The following is a 26141-nucleotide window of genomic DNA, read 5'->3' as shown; positions in this document are numbered from 1 at the left end:
ATGAGTGGTGTATAGGGGAAGTCCTTATAGTGACATTTGTGTTTAAATATTATTGTGTTTATTTTGTTATCCCTCTATCAAAATGGCTTCGAAAAGAATTAAAATAACGTTAGAATTGAAACGTAAAATCATTGAGAAACGAGAAAATGGTGTAAGTGTGGCTGATCTAGCAATTATCCCCTTTTATTTTAATTTATATGAAAAAAATTGTTTCGCTTAACGAGTATTTCGCTTAACGAGTAAGGTTCTGGAACGAATTATGCTCGTTAAGCGAGGTTCGACTGTATACAAATTACTGAGCACAAAACTTCTGTATACTGTTCACAATCTGCATTATAGGAAAAGATTAAATTAATAACACGTGAATGATTCATTCGCAAAGAAATCATAGAATTACTGTCCTTTATAAACAAATTTATAATTAAAGCGTGAGTATTATGTAAGATTAATTTATCTTGAACGTCTCATTGAATACTTTATATTATTTATTGTACATCTGCCTGTACATTAATCACTTATCATTAATAAATGTCAAATTTATTGATGATATATAAATACATATATAAAATCATTTATAAATTAGAAGAATAAATTGTGAGATATAAGTGACACACCAAAAATTATTCCCCTTACATAAGTTATTATCTGAAATATTATGCATGGATAAAACTGTTTGTTTAAAGGCACCATCTCTAACTGACTTCATCACAGTTATTCTTTATAAAATGATAAAATTTTTCATAAACTAGTTTTGCAGAAGAAAAAAAAAATTATTCAACTATGATTACATAACAAAATAACTCTTGTCTTTTGTTTTCTTCTTGTTTTGTATAGATCGTCTTTTTGTTAGAAAACAAAATGGGTTCTTAACGAAACTACATTCTTTTACGAATTAAAGAAAGAAAATTATAATTTATTAAACAAAACAAAGCCATTCATTATAGAACAATCATTCTCTAAATTATTGGGTGAATTATTTTTAATGACGTGTTTTTTTCATCACGAAAAATCTAAGATTGTTGCTAAACGTTTATTGATTGAAAATATTAATATCATTCCAGATAAAAAAATAAAAAAATGTTATCTTTTACATCTCCTTAAGAATTTTACAAGGTTGATACACGTAAGTCTTCTTTTTTTATTGTTATATAACCAAAAACGTTGAATATCAACATATGGTTAAGTAAAAACCTTTAAATGTTTATTACCCAACAATTTAAGAAAATACATGTACCCATCTTTACTGAACTCTTTAAATAAATTATTTCTTATTAATATAAAAAAGTGTCAATCAATTAACTATTAATTAACTTTATCTACAATAGAAAAATAAAATTTACTATCAAACATCATAGTCATTTTTCTTTTTTTGCAGTTGTCGTTGTTATAACGTTAATAAATCTATCTCTCTCTTCAATCTGGGAAATGCCAAAATTCCAAGTCATGGGGGGGAAGCTAAAAATTTTTCAGGGCTTACAGAGAGGAAAGAAGTTGCTGATTTTTTAAATTCAGGCAGCAAATGAATATTGGATGAAACCCCGAAACCTGTGAGAAACAGAATTAGATGAAACATATCTGTAAGTCCGGAAAAAACAAAACTTTCAGAAAATGGATCAAACCACGGATTCACACACATCATGCTTGTGTGGGGTTTTATTTTGTTTTATAACAATACCTGTAAGAAGCTCCTAAAAACAGAAATAGTAGCCTGTAGGATTCGTGCACCGAATGTTGAGTTAAATGCAAAACATATACAGTCGAACCTCGCTTAACGAGCATAATTCGTTCCAGAACCTTACTCGTTACGCGAAATACTCGTTAAGCGAAACAATTTTTTTATATAAATTAAAATAAAAGGGGATAATTGCTAGATCAGCCACAATGAATCGTTTCTCAATGATTTTACGTTTCAATTCTAACGTTATTTTAATTCTTTTCGAAGCCATTTTGTTAGAGGGATAACAAAATAAACACAATAATATTTAAACACAAATATCACTATATGGACTTCCCCTATACACCACTCATTCCGTAAAGTTCGGTTTCGACTGTATCAATGCATTAGATACGTGGAGAATATGAAACGCATATGCGTAAACAGGAATGACTAATCGAAGAATGCGCAGTTTTCGATGAGTCAGCGAAATGTCATTAGAAAACTATCGTTATGCGAAACATCGCTCGCTATAAGAATCAATTTGTTTTACTCGTTATACGAATTACTCGTTAAGAGAGGTGCTCGTTATGCGAGGTTCCACTGTATTATATGTAAATGGATGCAGTAGTAAATAAATTCTCCTAGATTCAGATTTACTGGCCGTGGGGAAAAAATTGAATGAAGTCTAAGTTGACCCAGTGGTGCCTAGGTATACGTCTCTAGTTTCATAACTTCTTTTCCAAAAGTCGACATAAGAAATTAATTTTCCGACAGTTATTATTATTTTTTTTTTAATTGTAAGTACGTTTGGACTGAGTAAGTTTACTCAAGGTAATAATGATGACATACACAGTTTATTACCTTAGGCAAACCAGTAGTAAAAAAATAAAAATAGGGTAATTACATAACCTCGTATTGGTAATTCGTATTTTTGGTAATGTTTTACATATTAGTTAAGTCAAAATAGCTAAACTGAAAATGATAGTAAGATCGTTGACATTGCCCAACTAAGCGCACTATATAACTGCTTGTAGTCAATTTATGCAGTCATTGGCCACTTGGTTAAAGTGAATGGCCCGTTGTTTGCGTGTCAATGCCTTCTATTTTCTAAAAGAACTTTTGAGGAACGCCATTTTATATATATTTCTCATCCTTTTCAAAAAAAAAAAACTATTGTAATACTTTTTCTTTCCTGAATCGCTACTTCTTTGTCCCTGTAACAATGAACTTTAAACGTCATTTTTTACATAATGCCACAGATTTACTATAATAATTCACAGATTTCCAAAACTGAAATAAATTTAAGCAAATGTAATCAACTCTAGCTAATTATGTTTAAGAAGTTAGCAGCTCAAATATTTAAAAATCTATGGAGTCGCATCCGAGAAAATGTCAAAATACTCGAAATTCCAATTAAAGACACGCATTAATGTTGCAGTTAATATACTGGTTTTGTGCAGTAGTGACATTTTAGACAACCTAAATCCCCCCCACCACCCATTCCATTTTCCATTCTAACGATTTCCCTAAGCTAAAAATCACTCAACACTCCCTAGTGATTGCACTAAACTTAATATTGCCCAAATAGAGCTACAATATTTCTACAACATTCTGAAGATTTTTCACTCAAGACTGATCGCCCCAGTGTATCTGCTGTAGCCAATTAGCCACTCCAGGCGAGCACTCTTAGCACTTTTCAACTTCAAGGTTGGGAATTTTCCAATGCTTAATCTTCTGCTCCTTGATTATACGGTCACAAAATAGCTTACTGGAGAAATGCCAGAATATATTATGATAAAAGTTCACGCGAACACATTGAAAATGCACCTAAAGTGGAAGATGCACCTACAATGGAAAGATCCACATTTATATTTATTTTATTTACGCGTTACTATGGGGACCCAACATAGTTCAGAATCCGAACTTGCTATAATATTGCCTTTGATGAATGATTGCAGCGATGATAGTAAAACTAATTATTATCTAATTAAATAGCATACTGTTCACTATATTTTTAATTTTATTAAAACTCATGATCATATGTATAGATTAAACAGAATACTTTTAAAAAATTGAGAAAAACAAGTTACTTTTGCTGAAATTAAAAACTATTCCAAAGACAGAAATTAATATTACATGGTGCAACCCATGAGCTTTCAATTTGTAGAAATAGTTTTACTAATAATTTCATTATCTAACTTTATGAAGACAAACGTACGTACATAACACTAACATATATATACTTATGTGGTGTAGATTAAGCAACCAAGTCTTTAAAAGAAATATATACAGTTAGCTAGGTAACACCTGTTACAAAGTAATATAACTCCACCATTCCAATCTTAAATGTTATATGATCAAGTATTAACTCAAGACTGAAATCAAAGGAACACCTTCCCAGATTTAAGCTTTTGATCTTTGAACAATTTGTTTTAATTTGTACGTACTTTGGGCAGAAATTAAAGAAAGTAAATCACTGGGGAAGCTGTATAATTAATTTTCATTATTTCACAAACAAAAACAGTTCTATATTCTTATAAACGTATCTCATTAACACTTATAAACCCCCTTCTAACGCTGTTGTAGCATTAAAAAAATTATTATTATTTCTAAGTAATAATAATTACTTTCGTGAAATTTAAAGAAAAAAATTATTTGGCTTCAGCTAAATAAAAAAAATATGAGCTATTTGGTCTTACCCTAACTAAGATCGGCTCTCTTTCTACTTGAGTCTTTCTATTTATTTGTTGGACTTGGCATTGTCACTAAGAGAGAATAGGAATTAGTATTTAGAGGAAATAGATTTGTAGTCCGATATGCTGGCTTTCTAATTTTGGGTTGAAGTGGAAGGTCGTATCTTAAGAACTGGTTCGGCGTCCTGCATTAGACGAGGATGTTGCTGGCGAAGACTTGACATATATTACGAGAAATGGATCCCCCTATTCTTTGCGACTCTAGAAGTTTGTGAGCTGAAGAAGTAGTTAAATATGGCTAGCACGTATCATAAATGTTTATTCCATTGTCTTTAAGAGTCCAGATAAATGGCACATTTCCTAGTCTAACCGCCTTTATTGGTTTCAGGTATCGATCCGACCAGAGCAGAGTGACTATAAAGACCTAATCTTGCATAGGGCCACATACGAACGCACTTAGAATAGGTAAAAACCCATCTAAACAAGATATTTTACAGGAGGTAGGTTCAGCCACTGTGGAGGCAGTGACAGTAGACAAAAAAATGTCGTTAGTTCCCTTTCAGATGGCACCATAGTATGTGTATAAGGCTACTAGCTTCACACTGGAGAGACCAAAAAATTCTCGGCTTCTTTTCTTCACAGGACAGTTTATGATTATCCTACGCCCCTGTGCAATCTGTGTCCGTAAGAAGTGGAAATAGCCTTCTTCCACTAGGCCAGCGTTGCAAACGCTAGACTGCGGTTACTTGTGTTATCTGGTGAGCTAAGACTAGAGGAGATCAAGTCACAAAAACGTCTAGGATTTTATGAAGAGAGAAGGCTACTATAAACACTAGAATTTATAAGATTTAGGATACGCTTGCCTTGGAAAACTGGACCAGCTTGATCCAGTAATAATCCAACCACAGGAAAGTAATAAAGTTAGTGGTTATCGAATACTGGATTCCATCGCAGAAATTCCTTCTATGACAGACATCGTAATAATGAAAAGTGAACAAAAATCCACTCTTATTTAACAAGTGTTGCGTATTTTTGTGTCAAGACTACATATTTGCAAATAAATATTACATATTTGAAGAAATTAATCTAGCAACCACTTATTAGTAAAAAAAAAAATGTTTCTTCAGACGGTTTTGATTATTTTTCTAAATAGTGGTTCGATTTATTTCTAACTATGTGCATCTGAATATTATAAATATGATTCCGCCAGCAACAGAATCTGAAAACCATTCAAATAAATTGATTGCTCAAAATAAAAGGGGGAAACATTCTAAATTTAAATTTTACAAATTTTTAAACTCGGTCATATCGGTTGTTAAAATTTTTATAGAATGTTTATTTCAATGTACAATTTCTTGAACACTCAAAAATTGACGGATTCTTACTGAAACTTTTAAGCGTAACTCAATTAATATTGTCAAACTAAGAGAGACGGAAAATTGAACTTCCGAATTCTTTTCATGTCAGAATTATTTAATATCATCAGAAAAAATAAAAGAAACATCAGTAATTACTGTCTCATACGATCATCCCATTGATTTTAGAAATCATTAAATACTGATACAAAATGCTTACCAATGGGTAGCCTGTCAGCCTGTCTCACTTGTTACATAAAAGATGACGTTGACAATTGAGGCTCTATCACTCATTCTCTCTCACTATAGCCCTCTCTCACAGTCCTCTTGTGAGTAAACACATCACTAACAATGTACCTTACATAACAACAGTAATATTCATTTTCTAATGTTAAAAACTATTACATATGTGGATGCTTTTTAAACTATTAATGTTACAACAGTTATCTCATTATTTTTAGTAACAATACAAAGATTTTTATGTAAAAGAACTTAAGTTTAAGACATTAAGAGAATTTAAAACTCTCCTTAGGGCCCAGTTTCTGCTTCTCTGAGTAGCTTAATAAAAAGATGCCCGTTATATCCCGTACACACCAAATAATTCGAATTACTATAACTCTTTAATATATAGATGATGAACTTTGAAAAACACTTAAAAGACTTCAACACGACGAGCAAGCATCGAGCAAGTGAAGTTAGTTTGGACTAGTAATCGAGAAATATTTTTTTAAACAGAGAAACTAAGCCGTTCATTTTTCGAGCTTACCACCCTTACTGGTGTTAGCTGAAATTCATCTTACAGCAGCCCCAGTTTGATAAATCAACTCTTCCAGTTTTTCTAGCGGAAGCTCCAGAGAGAAGGGTGGAAACCAACATTTAGAGATAACCATACCTTGGTATAAATCTAGCCCCTCTCCAAATGGTTACCCAAATTAGGAGAACCCAGGCACTCAAGCGAAGTTCTGGGTAGTGAGAGGAGCCACTAATCAGAGATAAATACTCCGTGCAGTCCATTGTAACCCCTACCCTTTACGCAATCAGTTCAAAAAGTTGATGGTACTTGATTGCACAAAAATCCCTCAATAAAGCAATGCCAAACTTTGATATGTCAAAACAACAACAAATTTAAACAAAAGTAAATACTTTAAAAAAGAAAACAACTTATTTAAATAATTATGAATTAATTTCAATGCATTGTTGCTGCATGAGTTTTAAAATAGAGTGAAATTCCAAAAAAAAAGGTTAACTCTTTATTTAAAAAAAAAAACACAATCGTTTTAAAGGTTCATTACAATTCCAGTCGTGAAGAGTGTCTAAACTAGACTGTATTGAATAACACTGTTCATTACATATTAGTCACTTACGAAACTATAGCTTTTCGGTAATCTCTTATTACATAATTTTGCTCTGATCTAGCGCGCCCCTCTACCTTTTTTTTGTCTTAATTGTAATTTCGCTTTTTGTAGGGAGATTTAAAAATAAAAATATTTTATTGAATTTTAAGGCATATTTTTTTTTATTAATAACCTCAATTGACTTCATTAATCTGGTGCATGGGGTTTTGGTTGTCAAACGTTTTTAATCATTAATCTCCCAAAATTTTCGAAAAATCTCCTCTTATAAAAATCATAATTTATTTTTATTAGTGTATTTATATTTATTCACTTCTTTAAAAGACCTTTTATAGAGATGTACCTCACTACATAAAATACAATTAAATGTCGTTTGTACCGAATGTACAAACTTATTAGAATTAATACTCAAATAACCAAAGATATATAATATATATGCAAGCATTTTATTGTTCATGAACGATCAAATGATCCTAGCCCAAAATAGAAGGAACATTTTATTTATGTTTAGTTAATTAAAGTGAGATGAGAATGGAAAGTGCGGACTGAAGATAAATATGGACAAAATACTTAACTATATCTAAAAAAGAAACCAATAGAAACAGATGATGTTCAAATTTTAACGAATAATTATTTTGAGTGTCTCGATCAATTATAGATGACAATGGCAACAGTTTTAATAGCACACTATCAAGAATTGAACAAGCAAAGAAAGCCACATATTCATGCTCAACTAGATTCTATGGAATATTGGATGTCTTCTCAGCAGAGATAGAGAGAAATCATATTTTTTTAAATAATCTTCCAACCTATTGCAATCTATGACAGGTGGACCACAACGAAGCAGTAAGGCGAGAAATTGTTAGTAGCTGAAATGTATCTGGTGAAGACAGTCTACCAAATGTCCATGGATTGTATAGCTCGTTTTGGAGTTTCAGTAGAAAAGGCTCTTACTACTGAGAAATGAATTATGGCACTACTGAGTTATGCGTGAAGTACTCCATTCAAGTTATTATAATTTTTACATGTAATTTATAATAAAGTAGTCCTGTGCGAAGGAATCATGACATCTCAGTTCTCCCAGAAACCAGAAATTAAAATTAACATTCTCTTAGAAAAAAAGATTCATATCAAAGTGATTAGTATTCCTTATTTTTATATTATTTTTTAAATTTATTTTTGTTCTTAAAGCAGAATTAATTTCTTTAAGGAATTTATTTATTAGAGTTAAAAAGTTTCATTTACATTATTGAATTGAAATTATTTGGCCAACTATCCATTCACTAATTTACAGAAACTTGAAAGTAAGTGAAAAAATAATATCATTAAATTACTTAATACTTAAAAATAACACAAAACAAGTGTTATTTTTAAGTATTAGATAATATGATGATAATAATAATGAATATTTAAAAAACTATCTAATTTATTTATTTCATCATTATTTTTTTAAATAAATCGCCAGCAATATACATTAAGAGTTTTATAATAAGAAACGTAATAAATAATAAAGCGATTGTTTGCATATTAATTTGTTTTTAGATGATTGTAATTAAGTACTAAAATGTTAAAACAAAATAAGTGAAATTTGAAAATATAATTGAAAAAACAAACAAAAAAACCTTTCTAGACATTGAGTAGGTTTACAAATTTTACATATTATATGTCCTTGTATGTGAATAAGATAATTTGTTTAATTTTTCCGAATAAATAAGAAATTGTTTAAGCAAGGCCATGCTAGATTAAGTAAACAGATAGTTAATAGAACTTAAATTTAGACTAATTATAGTTACCTTGGTGGATTCTGTTGGTTAGATCGGTTATGGTAGTATATTTTTTTTTAAACACATTTGTGTTCTTGTTAATTTAAATATATAGTTTCTTTTTGAAATTTTTAAGTTTATTTTAAATCTGACTATTTTATAAAAACCAGGCAACACTAAGTTTTTTTTTTTTTTTTTTGCATTGGCTTCCGCCATACAGCCAGCATCGTCTAGGTGCTTATCACTAGAATATCACTCACTCTCCATTCTTACTTATAAATACATTCGCTTCGCCGATTCATCCCTCTATTATATACAACTATTTACATAAACTACTGCTAATGGATGGAGCAGCACTCTGTGCTCCTGCCATCCTTCTCGCTTAACCAAAATTAAAATCACGTAATCCTTCTCTAAGCATTTTCTTCCATTCATTCTAATTCGGCTATAGCTTCTAAATACATTCATATTTCATTGCTCGCTCTGCTATCGACTTAAGCACATAACTGTTGGTGGAGAATATAATGTCTTCGTAGCGAAATGGTGCATCTAAGTAAGTTAGTAGCAGTGAAGAGAGCAGCAAAATAAAGCCGGCTACTTGTGAGATAAATTGTCTATCGTGCAACCTATCCAACTGGTGGGATTTGAGGTTTAATTTAAGATCTCTTCTAGAGCACCTAATTATTCATAGGGAAACGCACTTTTACAACTTTTGTTGGTGAATTGTGCGATGTAAAAAAGTCATTGCTTTATTTAGCAGTACTACCACTTAGAATGAAACATCTGACTTGATTAAAAAAAAGGGACGTCCTATTCCCCGTCCCCAGATTTTAGAATGCGCCAATAAATCTTGTTTACTGAAGTTCAGTCTTGTTCAATTCGCTCGAACTACTTAGCAGAGAATTCAGCACCATTAGCTAAACAGTAATGAGTCTTAATTTTGTAGGAAGTGCAGTTAGTTTAGAACCGTCTGCAATACATAACTTAGGTCATAGCAGTGCAAAGAACAAAGCATGAGAAATCCTTTTAAATTATATAGTTGACAAATTTAACATTAAAGAAGATTTGAAATTTTGAAAGATAAAAGACTCAATTAATTTTACACGATTGGTTAAAATTCAGATCAAACCACTTGTATTAAATGGTCGATTAAATGTGCTTCGACGCTTGATAACCAGGCATCTAAATTTTTCTTGAGTATAATTGAAGTCTCCATCTTCCCACAGAATCTAGTCCCGGGCTCTTCAGCAAGTAACCATCGAGTCGATTATACCATATACGTGAAGAAACCCGCCAGCCTTTATTTTAGGATTTATTGCGCCCTGTTTTAAATTTCAAAGGTCTACCTACAGAGCTTACCCTGCTAGCTTATTCTTCTTACTTCAGGCTTCTCATAGAGGGGCATAAATGATTATTGTATTGAATCATTACAAATCACTCTAAGTAAACTATTACCAGCAATTTTTTTCAATCCTAATAACCTATAAAATAAACTAAAGTAAAATGGTTGTTAATTGCTACTATTAAACAATAAAAGCAAAAAAACTATTTCACGTCATCTAACGAAATTTGATTATTCAATGATTACATGGCTATTGTTTGAAAACAATTGTGTAAAACTCTTAAATACGTAATGACAATTAATTTTTAGTTTTTAAATTTTAAACCTTTTTTTTTTTAATGGTGTTGTTACCGTTAGCCTCCTTGAATGTTAACTGTTGACAAAAAATAATCACTACGACAGCAAAAGAATATGTGACGTCATGTTTGAGGAAAAGTAGTACCGTAATATATTAATTAAAATTGTTAGAATGGGCAGCTTGTATGAAATATATAAATGAAACTGATTAAACTAAAATGATGACTATTAAAATCAAAACCAATAAATAAAATCGAGTGAATGATTATATTTATGACGGATTACATTGTTTGCATCTTTCCATATAATAAAGAGATATGAAGATGAGAGGAGTGGGGAGAAGGGCATTTTAAAGAGTCTATAGGAGATCTGTACCCTTATGTAACCTTTTTAAGCCAAAAAATTATTATAAGTGTTATAAAAATTTAAAATAAATAAAATATAAGACATCACACCAAGTACAGTACAAACATTGCATCAGCGACTTCGTTTATCCGATCTGTAATCTAACAATCGTTGGTACTTGATTATTGTGTCCAATACAACAAAAACAATAATACAAAAAAATATTGTGAAGCAATCACTTACAGTTTCTCTTAATGAACTGCTCAATATTTCGACTGATTTTGAACTCAAAAAATAGTAAACAAATTACCATTCTATCTAGGAATTACTATAAACTGTGGCAAGGCAAAGGTAAGTACATATAGCCACCACAATGGCTCACCAATTAATAAATAACTTTTTGACATCTGGAGTCGACGAAAAGGCCAGACTTTAAAAACACTTTTCGATGAAGGACCACATCATCCTTGATTAATTGCTCACATTTTGTAATTAATTACAAATACAATGAAAACTATTTATTTTAAACGATGTTATGTGATTTTGGCAATGTTTTTGATGGCCAGATATCGAATTTATTAATTTTCATAATTTTTAGACAAATACAAAAACTGAATGAATTAAATTTTCAATAAAATAAGACTAGCCAATAGAGTGAAAGGAATGGTCGATATATTTACTAATCTAAATATTTCATAATATTGTGGTAGAAATATGAACGTAGGATTTGTTTAAAGCAAGACAAATTTATTAAACATTCAGTGGGAACTAATGAAATAATGTAATTTTCTCTTAGCAAAGAACACTAATAACAGCAGGGAGAGAAACCATCAGGTGATAGAACAATGGTATTACCTGGGGGCAAGATGGAATAATATTATGGCATATTGAAGTGTTAGGCAAGGCAGACAGACATTACAAACAACGATAGTATTCGTTAGAAGTTACTCGACTGTTGCAGCTGGGTTCCCCTCCCTTTACAGTAGTCGTGAAGTAATAAAAAAAACTGGTTATGACCTAACCTTCAACCTGCTTTTCTCCATCAACCCTCTGTGTTCAGACAACCGAGCTCTATAACCTCATATTCTGGTCACAGTTTATCACATGCGCTTCAAATTCGTCGTAGGCCCCACCTTATTCGTGAATCGTGAAATTATTTTTTTTAAACTGTTATTTTAAATAAGAGGGGCCACATGACTCATAAATTATAAGTTCACGAATATCAAGTTGAACCATTGCTTTTAATTAGTCCCTATTTAGTTCTGTTTGCAAAAATAAAACCTCAAGAATTATAATAATTGAGCATTTTATTGCAATGATTTTCAAGATGATCACTACTTCCAATCATGTCGTGAACATTTAATCAATAAAAATCTTCAGTATTATTATGTCTGTGGGAAGGAGGCAAGTCCAACGCTAAGTAAAACCCAATCTTTATAAGCATCAACCCCAACAGAAACACATCTAACAGAAACAAAAAAAAAAAAAACAGCCCCAGATCAGAGCTTCCTAAGGGTCACACAGCCACTCGAACAAATTGGACAATAACCTTCACGGGAAAACAACCTAATTTCTTTCACCGTCAACTAGTTCCGTCTCTGATTCTAATCTCTTCAACATAAGACTAATGAGCGTTTTCTTCACCTCACAAATTCTACAAAATAGGTCTGGAGGAATTCTCACTATGTAAATTTGTTTTCTCATATCTCTATACCCAGTTCACCAAATGATGTGATAGAAAAAAAAAAAATCTTACCGAACCCATAATAATCAAAATTTTAGGCAATTAAAACAAATCTATGCAGATGATTGCTGTGAAGTTATCTGGAGGCGAACCAATCAACAGAACCTGTTTTCCTTCTCATTTTCTGAAATATCTACGTGATTAGAATGACAGTGGTATCCACAACAGAATTGCTGAAAAAATTTCTTTTCCTGGAACAATGTAGCATAAATTACGAGGTGAAGAAACTATAATTTAGTGCCTTCGTCGCTAACTGATCATTCAAGTAGATATAAAGCTTTTCTGAAGCTGTCTTGCGTATCCGTTAATCCGAAAAATATCAAAGAATATCATAAAGCTCAAGTCTGAGTTATTTCTGAGTAATTTCTTTAATAAATTAAAAATTAATTTTTTACATACAAAAAAAATCATACAAGTTCTCTGAATTTTAAAACTGCTGAATTTATCAGAGATCTGTAATTTATAAGATAACAAAGAGAGGGAGAGAGAAATTCAATAAAATAGAGAGAGAAATTAGCTCCTTTATCTAATGCAAAATAGCCGAAAAACCTTTGGAATAAAGTCAAAGGTGGAGCTTCAAATGTCTATCATAAAAATTTATGTAATTGCAAAGCTTAATTTTAAGACGGATGGGAGAAAGAATTCTCCCACTTTCAGGAGGAGCTTTATACGAGACAGATTGCTGGTATCTTACAACATCGACAGGCTAATGTAGAAGAGGGTTATATCTATAACCATAGTTATAACCTTCAAAGTTGTATAACATTAGGCTCCAATAATAATGAGATAACTAAAAACCACTTACATGACAACTTGATTACAAGAATAAGGGAGTGGAAAGACGGCACGTGAAGAATAAAACCAAAAAAGATAAAAGTATTTGGTCCTTTTTACTTGTGAACTTTAACGAATGCATACTTAAACTCAACCTCTGTTCTAGTGATATTTAATGTATTTTTAAACTGACATAACAAGGGTATTTTTACTTATATAACTTTGTTTAGGTACCCTCTTCTCTCCTTCGCTCTATGGTTTTGCATATCTACAGAAATAAAACTAGTCTGGGGATTTCTTTCAATTCTCCTTTTGCCTTCAAACTGTCAGTTATGCAATCGTGATTTAACTTTTCTAGGTAAAATAAAGTTATTAATTTTTTTAAACTTGCATTATTTTTTTTTGCGCATCAACTTTTTCAGATTCAATAAGCTTCTTTGCCACTCGCCCATCAGCTTTTCAGGATCCACCCCTATTTTAGCTTTCTATCAAGCTCATCTCATAATCAGTTCATTACTCATCCAATTTCAAAACAATCTTCTCTGGCATTCACACAACATTTCACCCATCCAGATAAATAAATGTGTTCAGTCAAATAAACACACTCCTACCAATAAATACTAACAAAAAGCAATTTAAAAAAAATAAATAAATAAGTTATTCGCATTTGAATGTTAACATTATCTCTAGAAACTTTAATGTACTCTTCTTGGTGTACTAGCTGTTTCATTTTTATCCCTAAATATCGATTAATAGCACAAATCAAAATAAAATATTGGTTCAAAGATGCAGTAAAAATTATTTTAATTTTCAAAGTAAGAGAGGCTCCTTATATGACCTAATTAAATCCGTCTTAGAGTACCACAAGGCAGCAGTTCAATCCTCTTCACCACTGTACAGCTGTCATTTCTACCCAAACTAAAATCTTAATGTGCTGACGTCACCACTATCCTCTAAACCAACACAGAATCTTCCGAAACTTCTAAATCCCTTCAAGAGTACCTCAACCTTAAAAAAAAATTAGTGCACACACTAACGCATAAAAATAAAGGAAAAAAAGTCCATCTGGGTTTCAAGCTCAGGCAACTAATGTAACAAAATGGTGTATTTGCGAAACAAACCCGTTCCTAATCCGTACGCTTTCTAGGTTTCTACTTGGATGGTAGACTAACGGGGAGACTTAAAGGCAACAGCTGGACAAAAAGTATTGACAACTGCGACACATGAATGGTCCTACAACGAACCAACCCACCATAAGACTTTACTTAAACCCATCTGGGTATACCAGATCATAGGACCAAACCATAGGGCTTCACTAAACTCTCCAATGATACCCGATTCAATAATTTCAATCAAAAATCCTAACGCTCCCAGTTATATGTTCCCCTGTTATTTCACCCTTCTCCATAATATCCCCTTTGTGTAGCCTGCCGATCCCCTCATGCCACCCAATTCAACAGATAAAAAAACTCTTTCCTCTATGAAATAAAATCTTGATAATACTCTTCCACAACTAAAAACCTTCGTTGGCCTCCTCCAAAATAGATCACTCCAACCATTATAATTCACAAGAGTAAGAGGACACTCTCTCTCACTTTGCTCTAAACACTGAGGTTCTGCTTAAGCTAACCAGTTTTGCAAATTGTAATAGAGTTTACATCGAAAATAGGATTTTTTTTTTTTTTAAATCGTCATAGTTACAATTTATTTTTTAAAATGAAAATCCATGAAATGACAAAGATTTACAATTTTTTTTGGATGAATATGCAAAAAATTTAAAAATATAATAACGCACATTCTATAAAATGATTTAAAAAATATTATCAACTGAAGATTATTACCAGCCATTTTGCTTATTTTGCTTTGTAGACAATAATAATGGCAATATATTTAAATCATACGTTATTTATTTGGGAATCCAAAACATGTATTGAATGTTGCTATTTAAAGAAAAAAATGAAACGCAAGGTGTTCTTTTTTTTACCAAGCTCTGAGTTGGTTTTTAGTATCAACAACATCGAACAAGTAATGTACCTATTCTATTATAAGAGAACCTCGAATGTAGGTCAGTCAAAAGTCCCGTTGCTAACGGACCATTATCGTTTATTGTTTTGCTTTGCAGAATGCAGTTTTAGTTCAGAAAAAAATGTAAATCTTAACTATAGTAAGTCTTTACAAATACTTCCACATAGATACAATTAAAAATGGGCAAAAGTAAAAAATACAACGATGAATAAACAGTAGGCCGGCCAAGTACAAGAAAAAATAAACCTAAAAACTAAAAAAATCAAAATAGCCTCATTTTATTTTATATTATCTAGCAAAAACTAGATCAAAAACTCTTAATCGCAATGAAGTTGGTTTAAGCAGAAGCATTAAAATATTTAAGAAAATTTGGAAAAAAATAATTATTTTGGGCTGGAAACTGAATTTCTTTATATAATAATCTAATTTTACGATAAACAGACAGTTTTTGTTTTATAATATGTAATCAAGTGGCCGTGTGTTATGTATTCTATAATAAAGTTTACTAAATGATTATATAAAAACATTTCTATGGAAACCGTAATACGTTCTAGGTCACCAATTTATGCAATCTTTAGAACTATATTACAAAGTCTTAGGAAATTTTTATATATATATATATATATATATATATATATATATATATATATATATATATATATATATATATATATATATATATATATATATATATATATATATATATATATATATATATAGTCTGTATTTAACCCTCAAAATAAAATATAAATTAGTTAATTATATAATTAATAATATTCATTCATTAAATATATAAATTTAAGGAAATATATATTATACAATTCTTAATGTTTTTTAATTAATGATTTAATTAAATTCAATTAACTATAAAATTATTAACTTTAATGACATTAGCTAAGCGAAACACTAACTTTAGAAAAACCCCATTTAGTCAAAATTCGAATTACCTCAATAACATCTTTTCGGAAATCCCAAGGATTGTCAATGTCAACAAACAATCTCCAATTGGGAATTTGTTGTAGGCGCAACAATTCTTGCATTAATTCTCTCATTTTATACTTATTTTCCTTGTGCAAACTACATTTCGTTTATTCAAACTGGTTTTTAACTGTTGAGGAAACCTTTTTTTTTTTTTTTTAAATAATTTATTTAATGCAATTATAAAATGTATAAGAGTTGATCAATTGACTGGCTACAGTCAGTAATTAATGGAAAATGTGAAACTGCAACTTGCTAACAAATTTAAAGTAATCGTAAATAGTTCTCCCTCTCTGGTCACATGAGTATGTGTAAACAAAATGTGACTTCCTTTTTGGAAATTTTGTTGAAAATGGATCTAACGAGTTTCTTTAAACTGTCCATATTGGGAGTCTGTAACACTTTTTCTTGAAAATATTTTCCCAAGAGTTTTTTTCCCACCCTTTTGTAGAGAGAGTTCTCAAGCAAAGTGAAAATCATAAACAGCAATTTAAAGTGTCAATCATGTCTCAACTAAGTGCTATTTTATCAGAGATAAAAATTGTAAAGCATTAAGGGCTACTAAAAGCAGACTAGAATTTAAAAAAAAAATAGGTTAAAAGAAGTTAAAAGTTTACCCAATAGGTTTCTGAAGGGAATTCTTAGGGTAAAAAGATAACTCTAAAATTATAGGATATAACCCCTGTACTGACAGTGGCGCTTGTGGTACTATAACCAATCTCGTCGACCCTTTTATACCTTGGAAGAAAAACATTTTAATAATAGGGCGCCAACATCCATCAAAATTTCTTCGGTTAACAAACAAACTCAACTTAATTACAATTCAATTACAAAATGTGTTAATTTTCTTTCAAATCAATAAAAAAATCGTATGTTCCGATTAGAGTTTCCTTTTTTGTTTACAATTTGGGAACTTTATCATTAACTCTCCCTTAATACCTAACAGAAATTGCACTGATCTCAATAAATTTGCAAAACTGAACTTTAATCCAAGATTTTTCTTTTATTTTTAAAGATCTAAGTTAAACAAAAATTTTTTGAGAAATAAGATTTGTTTAAGTAAGGAAACTGAGCATTTTAACTGTTGCACAAGATTACAAAAACAAAAAACAATAAAAAAAAAGGTAAAAACTCCGTAATCTCCGTAAGATAGGAGAACATATTATTTAACAGAGAAGAGCCCTCCTCGCCAATGAACACTCAGTGATGTGGCATGATCCCAGTTAAATGTTTTAAAACGAGATATCACCAAAGAGCAAACAGGAGTGGCTGTCGCCAGAATACTGCTCCGTAATTCTCTACCTGTATGTAGTTACATAAAGACGCCGCACATTACTATCTTCTTGTGTTATGTTTCATTTAAAAACTTTGTACGAGACGAAGGTAAATTATATAAACCTTAAGTTACAATACGTAACTACTGTGGCAGTTATGTTTTGCTTAACTTCTTCCTTATCTTATTATTTGTATCTTAACTGAATTTGTATTATATATACAGTAGTGAGTCTTTACTTAAATACTAACTGCGAATAGATTAAACAACAAAAATTTAGTTACTTAATCATGTGGTAACATGAAAAGTTAAAAAAAAATTCACTAAAACCCTAATTCATTTGTGTGAAATATGGGCTCTCTCAGCTGTTTCATCTTTTTAAGCTTGACTGTGCACTCACACTTGACAGAATCGCCAAATAGAAAACTGTATTTTACATTTAATAATTAATTTTAAAAAAATAAAGGATTTGATTAAATGTAATCAATAAAAAAGCAAATCTGAAATAGTATGCTGTGAAATTCGGTAAAAACTAATTCTTTGTTCAGTTATTTGAACTGAATTTTGACCAAAAGTTGATTTAAGTAGTTAATAAACGAGTTATCAAATTAGTCCTTCCACGAACACCACCAAAATTTATTCAAAAAAAACAAACTTTTCTTTGACTTACAGATAATTAGGATTAAAATTCAATTTCGACAGAATACAACACGATTGAACAACAAGAACTGAAGAAACTTACTAGCCCAAATAATCTCAAATAACAAGAAACAGTTAGGTATGATTCTACAACACACTAAATAGAAATAGATCTAAACTTATGTTCTGGAGATAAGGGAGTAGCAAAATATTTCAATGTCAACCGTCTCTAAAATTCTATCTAAATAGTTGCTGTTTTATCTACCATAGAACTATCTATAATAATCTCAACATAGCATATTCATTTTCTGTTCATGAATAATTTGATTCACTGGTCGTTTTTGCGTTTTCTTTGTACGTATTTTAACTGGAGAATCAACACTTGGTGATGAACTTCATTCATGTTTCAACAGTCAGCTTATTCATTTTTAATAAAGAGTCCTTTTTTATAATACGTACAACGGTGCTACAAGTTAAATTAACTTCCTTTTGATTATTTATATCTAAATAATCCTTAAAATTACTAAGTCAAATCAAGGTTCAATTACAACAGTCAACTATCTAATGAGGCCCTATGGAATTCAGGAATTTATTCCAAATTAGAAAATGTTTATGCTAATCAACCGCAATGTAAGAAAAGCTGTTGAATATGTTGAAATTATACTGCTTCAGCAAGTTTGACTTGAAACAAGATATTCTAGAATTTTGATATAATTTTAGTTGATTTAATTTTTTTATAATAATATTAATATTTTGTTTAGCCTACTTTAATTACATTAATTTTATTAGTGATAGTATTTTATTTGGCTTATTTATTCTAACATTTTAAAAGTCTATTGTACTTATCTTACAAGATAGTTAATTATGGTACGTTTTAATGTGAGTTTTGAAACTCAAGTTTCCTTTGCCTTGTCAAAAAAAGGTAATAATTCATATCTACCAATATAACATCTAATAATATTGATGTGGGTAGAATATACGGGACAAACACAAAAAGGCTTTAAGAAGTAAATAATTGTAATAAAGTAGAACAACCTGTTTTCAAAATCTCTCTAGCTGGACCCTTACCTTCCCGAAAAAATAATGTTAACACACAGGGTCAAAAACAAAAGTCAAAACTGAAACAAGGATTATTAAAAAAGAAAGAAAGAAGAAGAAAAAAAAAAGATATTAATAAACAAAAAGATCGGTGAGTAATACTGGAAAAAATGAACAATGACTTTGTTTACTGGGAATTCTCTTAGATGTCGCTAACGCGCAATCTGACATATACTTATTAACTTTGAGAGGGCAAATATTGTATTTGGCAATTTAAACTTCAATTTTCACTTTTCTTTCAATATTATCAACTTATTTTGTACATTTATAAAAAAAAAAAAAACTATTTCAATTGTAATTCAAATGAGTTTAAAATATGTTAGCATTCATTCTTTCCTTAGCAAATCAGAGTAATTTTCGTATAGTCACAACTTTGAGAGTTTATCAAGTTTTATTCTATTTTTGATATGGAATTCCTTTAGAGAAAACGTGTTATGAAAATTTGGATAAGATACTTTTTCTAACAGGCACTACATAAAAATCTTCAAATCTAACTATAAAACAATATTTATTGTTTAGTAGTCCAGACCTTCCTCAAATTATCTTGAGATTAAGTACTGCTGTCTGAATCTTTTAATAAATACTCTTAGGTTGAAATAGCTTTAATTTCACTTATTCAAGGGTTAAAAAGTGTTTAAGACTTACCCAACTGCAAAGCAGTTGTATATTTGTCCAACGCTTGTTCTAGAAGATGATTCCTGACCAATAAGGCAGCTTCCTCTTTGACACGTTCTTTTTCAGCCTCTTTTGGCCACCATTTCTCTACGGCCGCTTTAACCATCACATTAGTTTCCAAACGTTGTGGTAAAGCACTACCACATTTTGGACAACCATGCTGATTGGTTAATAAACAAGAACGACACGAAGTATGTCCACACGGCAGAGTAACCGGTCTACGAGGAATCCACTGGCACTGGGGACATGAAAGTGGCGGAGAACAGAGTTGTGTTACGGTAACGGCTGGTGAAACGGCCAAAACTGAATCCAACATAGCCGATGCTAGATGCCTTAGTCGCGCATGTGGAACACGGCAAACGGGTTGTTGTCTGGCGGTACTAACACCGCAAGAAGCATCCTGTTGCATGGTGAGCATCTCGCCACTAACTGAAACTGAAACACAACAACCAAACCGGCCGTCTACCACCTCCTCCCACTAGTATGCCGTCATTCTACGTATCGTTCCTCTATCACACCCCACCAGTTTACTAGTCTCTATAGAATACACAAACACTAACGCTAAACACACTCTGCACCGATTACGTAAAGGTCAACTCGTTCAATAACCCACTCACTCAGTACATAAGCATTAGTCAGTTCAAACCAATTTCATCTTACGCGGCAGGGATTCAATTTTCATAATTGCTTAATTGCAGAGGCTATACATAATCTCTTTGATAGACTATTTCTAAGAGCTGGGCAGTTCAATTTTACAACAAAAAAAACACATAGAAGGTTCTAGGAACCCATTATAACCACTTATTATTTTTCAAAAGTAAAAAAATCTTTCATGAATCACTGTTTTTAATTTAAAAAAGAGCTTTTTTTACCCAATGCATCTGTGCAGTTCTATATCCCCTATTTGCTACATTATCCCAGGGTAACTCACAGAGCAGTTCATGGGGAGGGACTTCTATTCAATGTAGTCCAGTCAGCGAACAATATAATCAAAAATTAATGGGTAGCTAAAATTAAACTTTCATATTGAATATTATTATACTGAATACAAAATTATGAGCGAGAAATAACGTGTGAATTGCCTGAATACTTTTTTCCCCCGCGAATTTATCAAAAATCAATCTGCTGATCTCTTTAAACTTGGTAAGGTTGTGACAGTACAATCAGCAATTATTATTATCGTCAAATGTAAAAGTTGACAATTAAATAGACTCATTATACAAAAGGCAAAACTTTGTTTATATTTTTGGTATCTGTTTCTTTCTAGGCACTCGAGAACTGAATAAATAAATAATTTTCCTGTGAACGATGCGCTTTTTCTACAAATATAAATGTAATGCTTACTTGTTACCCATTACTTTTTCTTCTTTGTTTAAACACTGATTTATTGGGTTTAGATCTTGAAAATTCGTCTCGTTCCACTTTTCTAACGCACTGACACCAAACGAAACGGATAAGAAATATGAAACCTATGGGAGGCTACACTCTTTTCTAATTACCATAAGATGGCTGTAATGGCGGCTGTTGCCTTTGCCTTCTTGATTGTGATGGTGTAGTTATATTTTTGGATTTATTTATTTTTATTATTTATTTATTTATTATTATTTTATTGAGAAATCATATATACACATAGGCAAAGTAGATTTAAAAAATAAATAAAGCAATGGCTATTTTTGGATTTAATCATTTGTTAACTTTTATTGTAAAGTAAGGGAATCTTTGATTTAGAATATTATCTCGAATACATATTTATATTTTTTAGTATTATTTTTTCAATTCTCAAGGTTCATGATGTTCAGTATATGGTTGAAGGCTGTACTCTCCTTTTTGTAATCCATGTCTTTTTCAAGTTTTTTAAATTCTTTTCTCTCAATGCAGTACACGAGTCCGAGTAGTTGTTTTCACGAATTAAATAAGTTGCCATTATAAACTTTCCAATACATCACATATTATATCTTACAACCCTCTTAAGATCTCTATAAATCCCCACTTTTCTAGTATTTGCCCATCGGGGGGAACTGAGATATGTCATTGACTTTCGAAAGAAAAACGATGATAGCAACACAAAACCAGTCCAGGGTTTGAAACATATCACCTCTGATGTTCGAACTTACCGAACAAAAACTTTAAAGAAGAAAAAGCCGTTAACTAAGTGTTCTCGAATGTACTCACAGATCTTGAACCTAATTTTCTCAACGCCAAAAAAACCTCGAGATAAATGGATGTTTATTTCTCTAATTTTACAAAAGGAGTGAGCTATGGTTTCTTAATGTAGAGATAATGCCTTACACTAATGCGTTAATCCAGCCTTAAACCACTAGTCTAATATGTCCTCTTGGAATTCACTGCAGCTCTATCCGGACCCCAATTAGCATTTTAGACTGCTGACAAACCCCATAGAGCTTATTTATCAAGATGAATTAATTCAGTCACATGGAAATGTATCATCACCAATTTCGAGATGATGAAACAAGTTTTAATAACTTCGACGAGATCCAAATCCTTTTTTAAATAGTACCGCATATCCGAAATACAATAAAGAATTGCAAAATCTCAGCTTAAAAGACTTATAACGAAAAATTCTAAGAAAGTCCTTTCACAAAGTCAATGTCAAATTATATCCCGTCTCAAAATAGAGACGCAATAGTACGTTTGTAATCAAAATTCAAAGTAAAGTAATATATATAATACATAAATCGCCAAGAAATCGTTACAGATAAGTTTCGATTACGTTAAAACCACTAGTTTCAGTCAATTATAAACAACTCAAACTATTCGCTCACTATCCATCAAATATATATAACATATCAAATAAAAAAATGTAGATGCTCCAAATGAATTCCTCCAAAATTTTGGCCATTTTATTAAATAAATTTATGATCTACTGCATTTGTCAAAAAAGAAAGCAAACACCCTCTGAAAAATTGACGATAATAACATCAACGCAAGTTAATTAAACATAACGTTTTACAACTATGTTTCATCGTTAATAAAACATATAATTACATACAAACAAACAAAAACCCCTAGAATGATAAGAACACTTAAAAGAAATGTGTTATCAGTAATGAGCTCACGGTTAACAATAACAATAATAAAACATAATGTGATAAAAATCTTAATTCACTAAACTTAATGGGTGTTATAAAAGAAAGAAAAATCTACATTAACGACAGAATAAAAGGATTAAGATATATACAAAAATAATTTTATTTAAAATGACGTTTTATTTAGATAAAACTTCCGGAAATTATGTTTTATTTTTAATGGAATCACTTAAAACTATTATGATGCCATTACTTATAAAACTAGTACGTTTTCTTACACAATCGCGCTTTTGGCCAAGTAATAACAACAACCATTCACACTCTTGCTCAGATATTGGTCTACGAAATCATAGTCCTCGCTGTGAAATTTTGATATTCAGTTCCCTTGGAGTACCCAGAATTTATTACTATTCAAAGTTTAAGTTTCCTTTTATTTCTATTTCTTGTTTAAACGCACAAGACATTTACTGAGATACATTTTTTTTTATGTATATAAAATTGTGCATGGTGAAAACACGCATATTTTCCCATTAGTCAGGAAATTCTAATTATTATATGAAGTGTTTTTGGTCTGAAGACTCTTTGAGTTCAAAAAACTGCCAAGAGGGAATTTTTGTTAATAAAAAAAGATTCCAGCGGATTCACAACAAACCAACTTTATGTTTTTATAACATATGTTGTTTTTGTTATACATATATGTATATATCTTGTCAACCACAATTACATATAATAATATTATTATAATTACGTAACACATAATATGCATAAACCATTATTAAAAATAAGAGAATAGCAAAACTGGTTTTGAGACTGTCTATAGATACAAGCAGTTGGCATCAAAAAACACGTTTTTCGAATACTTTTTAAGGCCACTAAGGTAGATAGAATTAATTACTATCGTTCAAAAATATTTCTTTAATAGGCCTAGTAAAATTACTTCTGAAATTTGCAATAAATTTTATAATCAAAATTATAAACGCTCTGATGACAGGAAGATCGAAAATTCGTTTCAGAATTATTAAAATACTGAGTCAAGAATCAATTTATGTAGGACTAAATTTATACAAACTGGTTTTAATTGTTTAAAAGTATTTTAGGCTAAAGAAATAAGGATTATTGTTCTATTCACTGACTTCGATTTAAACAACGCATACTTAGAGACAAGGACTGCACCGATCATTTCGCACAGACCATATTATCGAGTTTATTCCACGTTATCGATCTACCCAAATTGGTTTTCTTACCCAAGACTTGTACACAAGACAGATCCTAGCAGAAAGAACACATAAGAGTAAAGACAAAGCATCCAATAATTGAACAGATATGCTAACTTACACCTAAAGAACAACTAGCGATCCTGATCCTAGTCGATCCCTGGGTCGATCGAGCTCAGAAGCGGATAGCTAATAAAATTTTCGACAAACTTCTCATTTCAACGCATACAATAAAATGCAAGACCAAAACCGGGAATCGAACTCATAACCATCAAATAATTCCTACCTTAATGGAGCTTGCTCAGGAAAATACAGAATTATTTGCATTAACATAAAACCCCTATTATAATTATTATTTAAAAAGAACACATTGCTTCAACTTTATGGATTCATAAGAACCAATCCAGCTATGCAAAGCTTGCATTGGCATTGCAAACAGACCTTTAGAAAGAAGTGATAAAAGCTAAATGAACAAGTGAGCAAAATAAGAAAAACATTTCTTAATGATAACGTATTATCTTAAAGATAAAAAAAAATGCTGCAAATCTTTCTTAAACAAGTTACGATTTAAAAAAACAATTATTTTCTTCTTCGAGAAAGATATAAAAATGTAAGCCCTTACAAATAAATAAATAAACAACAAATTACAACTACATTTTTTTTTGGGCCTGTTGGAGGAGTCAACGCACTTATACTAAATAATAATAACCTCAAATCCAGAAAACAGTTTGGAAACAGCAATGCACTGAAAAAAGGTCCGGACGTTAATGACCTTAGATTAAAAATAATGCGCTTTTAAATAATATAATATAATTTTTAAATAAAAAAACACATGTTTTACTTTTTCTTTCCCTTTATAAGAGAAGGTATTGCGCGATGGTACAAATTTTATTTTATTTTAACTTGTTGAAGATTGAAAATAGTCAGTTCGGTCTGTCTCTACGGTTGGAAACTTTTTCTCAGAAAAAATTCATTTTAGAAAAGATTCTGAAGGAGTTGTTGCTCCACGCAACCTTCAAGGTTCTGTTTTATTGTAGTAAACGATTATAATACTGAAGCCAACTATTTTTTTCCGAACATATTATAAGAATTTAATAACATAAATTGCGATGTGTAGGGTGAATATTCGCACCAGATTATTTAAATTTATTTTAGTAATTAAAAAAATGAACTTTAAAATTCCACCGTATAATCTAGAAATAGGAACGATATTGTGGAAATGGCAGTCCTTGTTTTGTCCCCATTTTTATACTTTTAAATTTATTCTCAATATTTATTCCATTAGATGTTATGCTATTTTAGATGTAACCTATACATTTACACGGGCTTCTTCAACGCAAACCTACATATGTTGTTTATGATAACGAATCGACTCCAAATAATAACTCTTTTCTTTTTTATCCTGAACACTCTGAAAGTAAGTCAATGACCTGATTTAGTTTAAAAAACTTAACTTTCTTTGTTCTTAGAGGTCTTGGTTTGTTCAGTAACCCTGAGGCAAACAACCTTGAGATTCTAGTGCTGGCATCTAGTAAGTTTGCTCATTGCAGTGAAATATAAGTGAAAAACTTAAATCTTTCCATTATTATTAGTAACTTACAAAACCTCTTCGCAGAAAACATGAATTATTTATTTGATTTTTATTAATATTATATTTTGTTTTTAATTTAAGGTACGTCAAAATCTGAGGTTATTGACACCGTGAACTTTTTTCCGTGCACTACCGGTTGCTGGACAGTGTTCTTCTTGTTTCATTGAACATTGGCGGAAAATAAGCTGAAAGAAGCTTTTAGGAAGAGGAATTTCAAGGGCTATCAGCTAGTTTCGAACTCGGGATCTTCGCGTGGGAATCCAACACGCTAACCAGATA

At 30.9% G+C, this 26141-nt stretch overlaps 1 protein-coding gene across 8 annotated transcripts in view; it reads right to left on the bottom strand.

The window, feature by feature from the left end:
* Positions 1 to 26141, bottom strand: part of LOC141449993 (LON peptidase N-terminal domain and RING finger protein 2) — an 85814-nt gene that overhangs the window by 38050 nt on the left and 21623 nt on the right. Inside the window, exon 8 of one of the 8 annotated variants that reach the window (XM_074119974.1) lies at positions 5926 to 6062. The exons of 4 other annotated variants lie outside the window; for them this stretch is intronic. Coding sequence is in view for 2 of the 4 variants with exons in the window: in XM_074119969.1 (XP_073976070.1) it covers positions 19981 to 20428 (448 nt within the window). In the remaining 2 variants the exon portion in view is untranslated. Of the gene's footprint in view, positions 1 to 5925; positions 6063 to 19980; positions 21284 to 21354; positions 21499 to 26141 lie in introns of those variants that run through there. 3 more of the 8 variants (XM_074119977.1, XM_074119969.1, XM_074119970.1) reach the window with 3 other exon arrangements.

This window comes from Rhodnius prolixus, unplaced genomic scaffold (assembly GCF_049639745.1).
Source record: "Rhodnius prolixus isolate KJV_2025 unplaced genomic scaffold, Rpr scaffold_2, whole genome shotgun sequence".
Taxonomy (NCBI): domain Eukaryota; kingdom Metazoa; phylum Arthropoda; class Insecta; order Hemiptera; family Reduviidae; genus Rhodnius; species Rhodnius prolixus.
The sequence above is the reverse complement of the archived record's forward strand: the minus strand, read 5'-3'. Positions and strand labels throughout refer to the sequence as shown.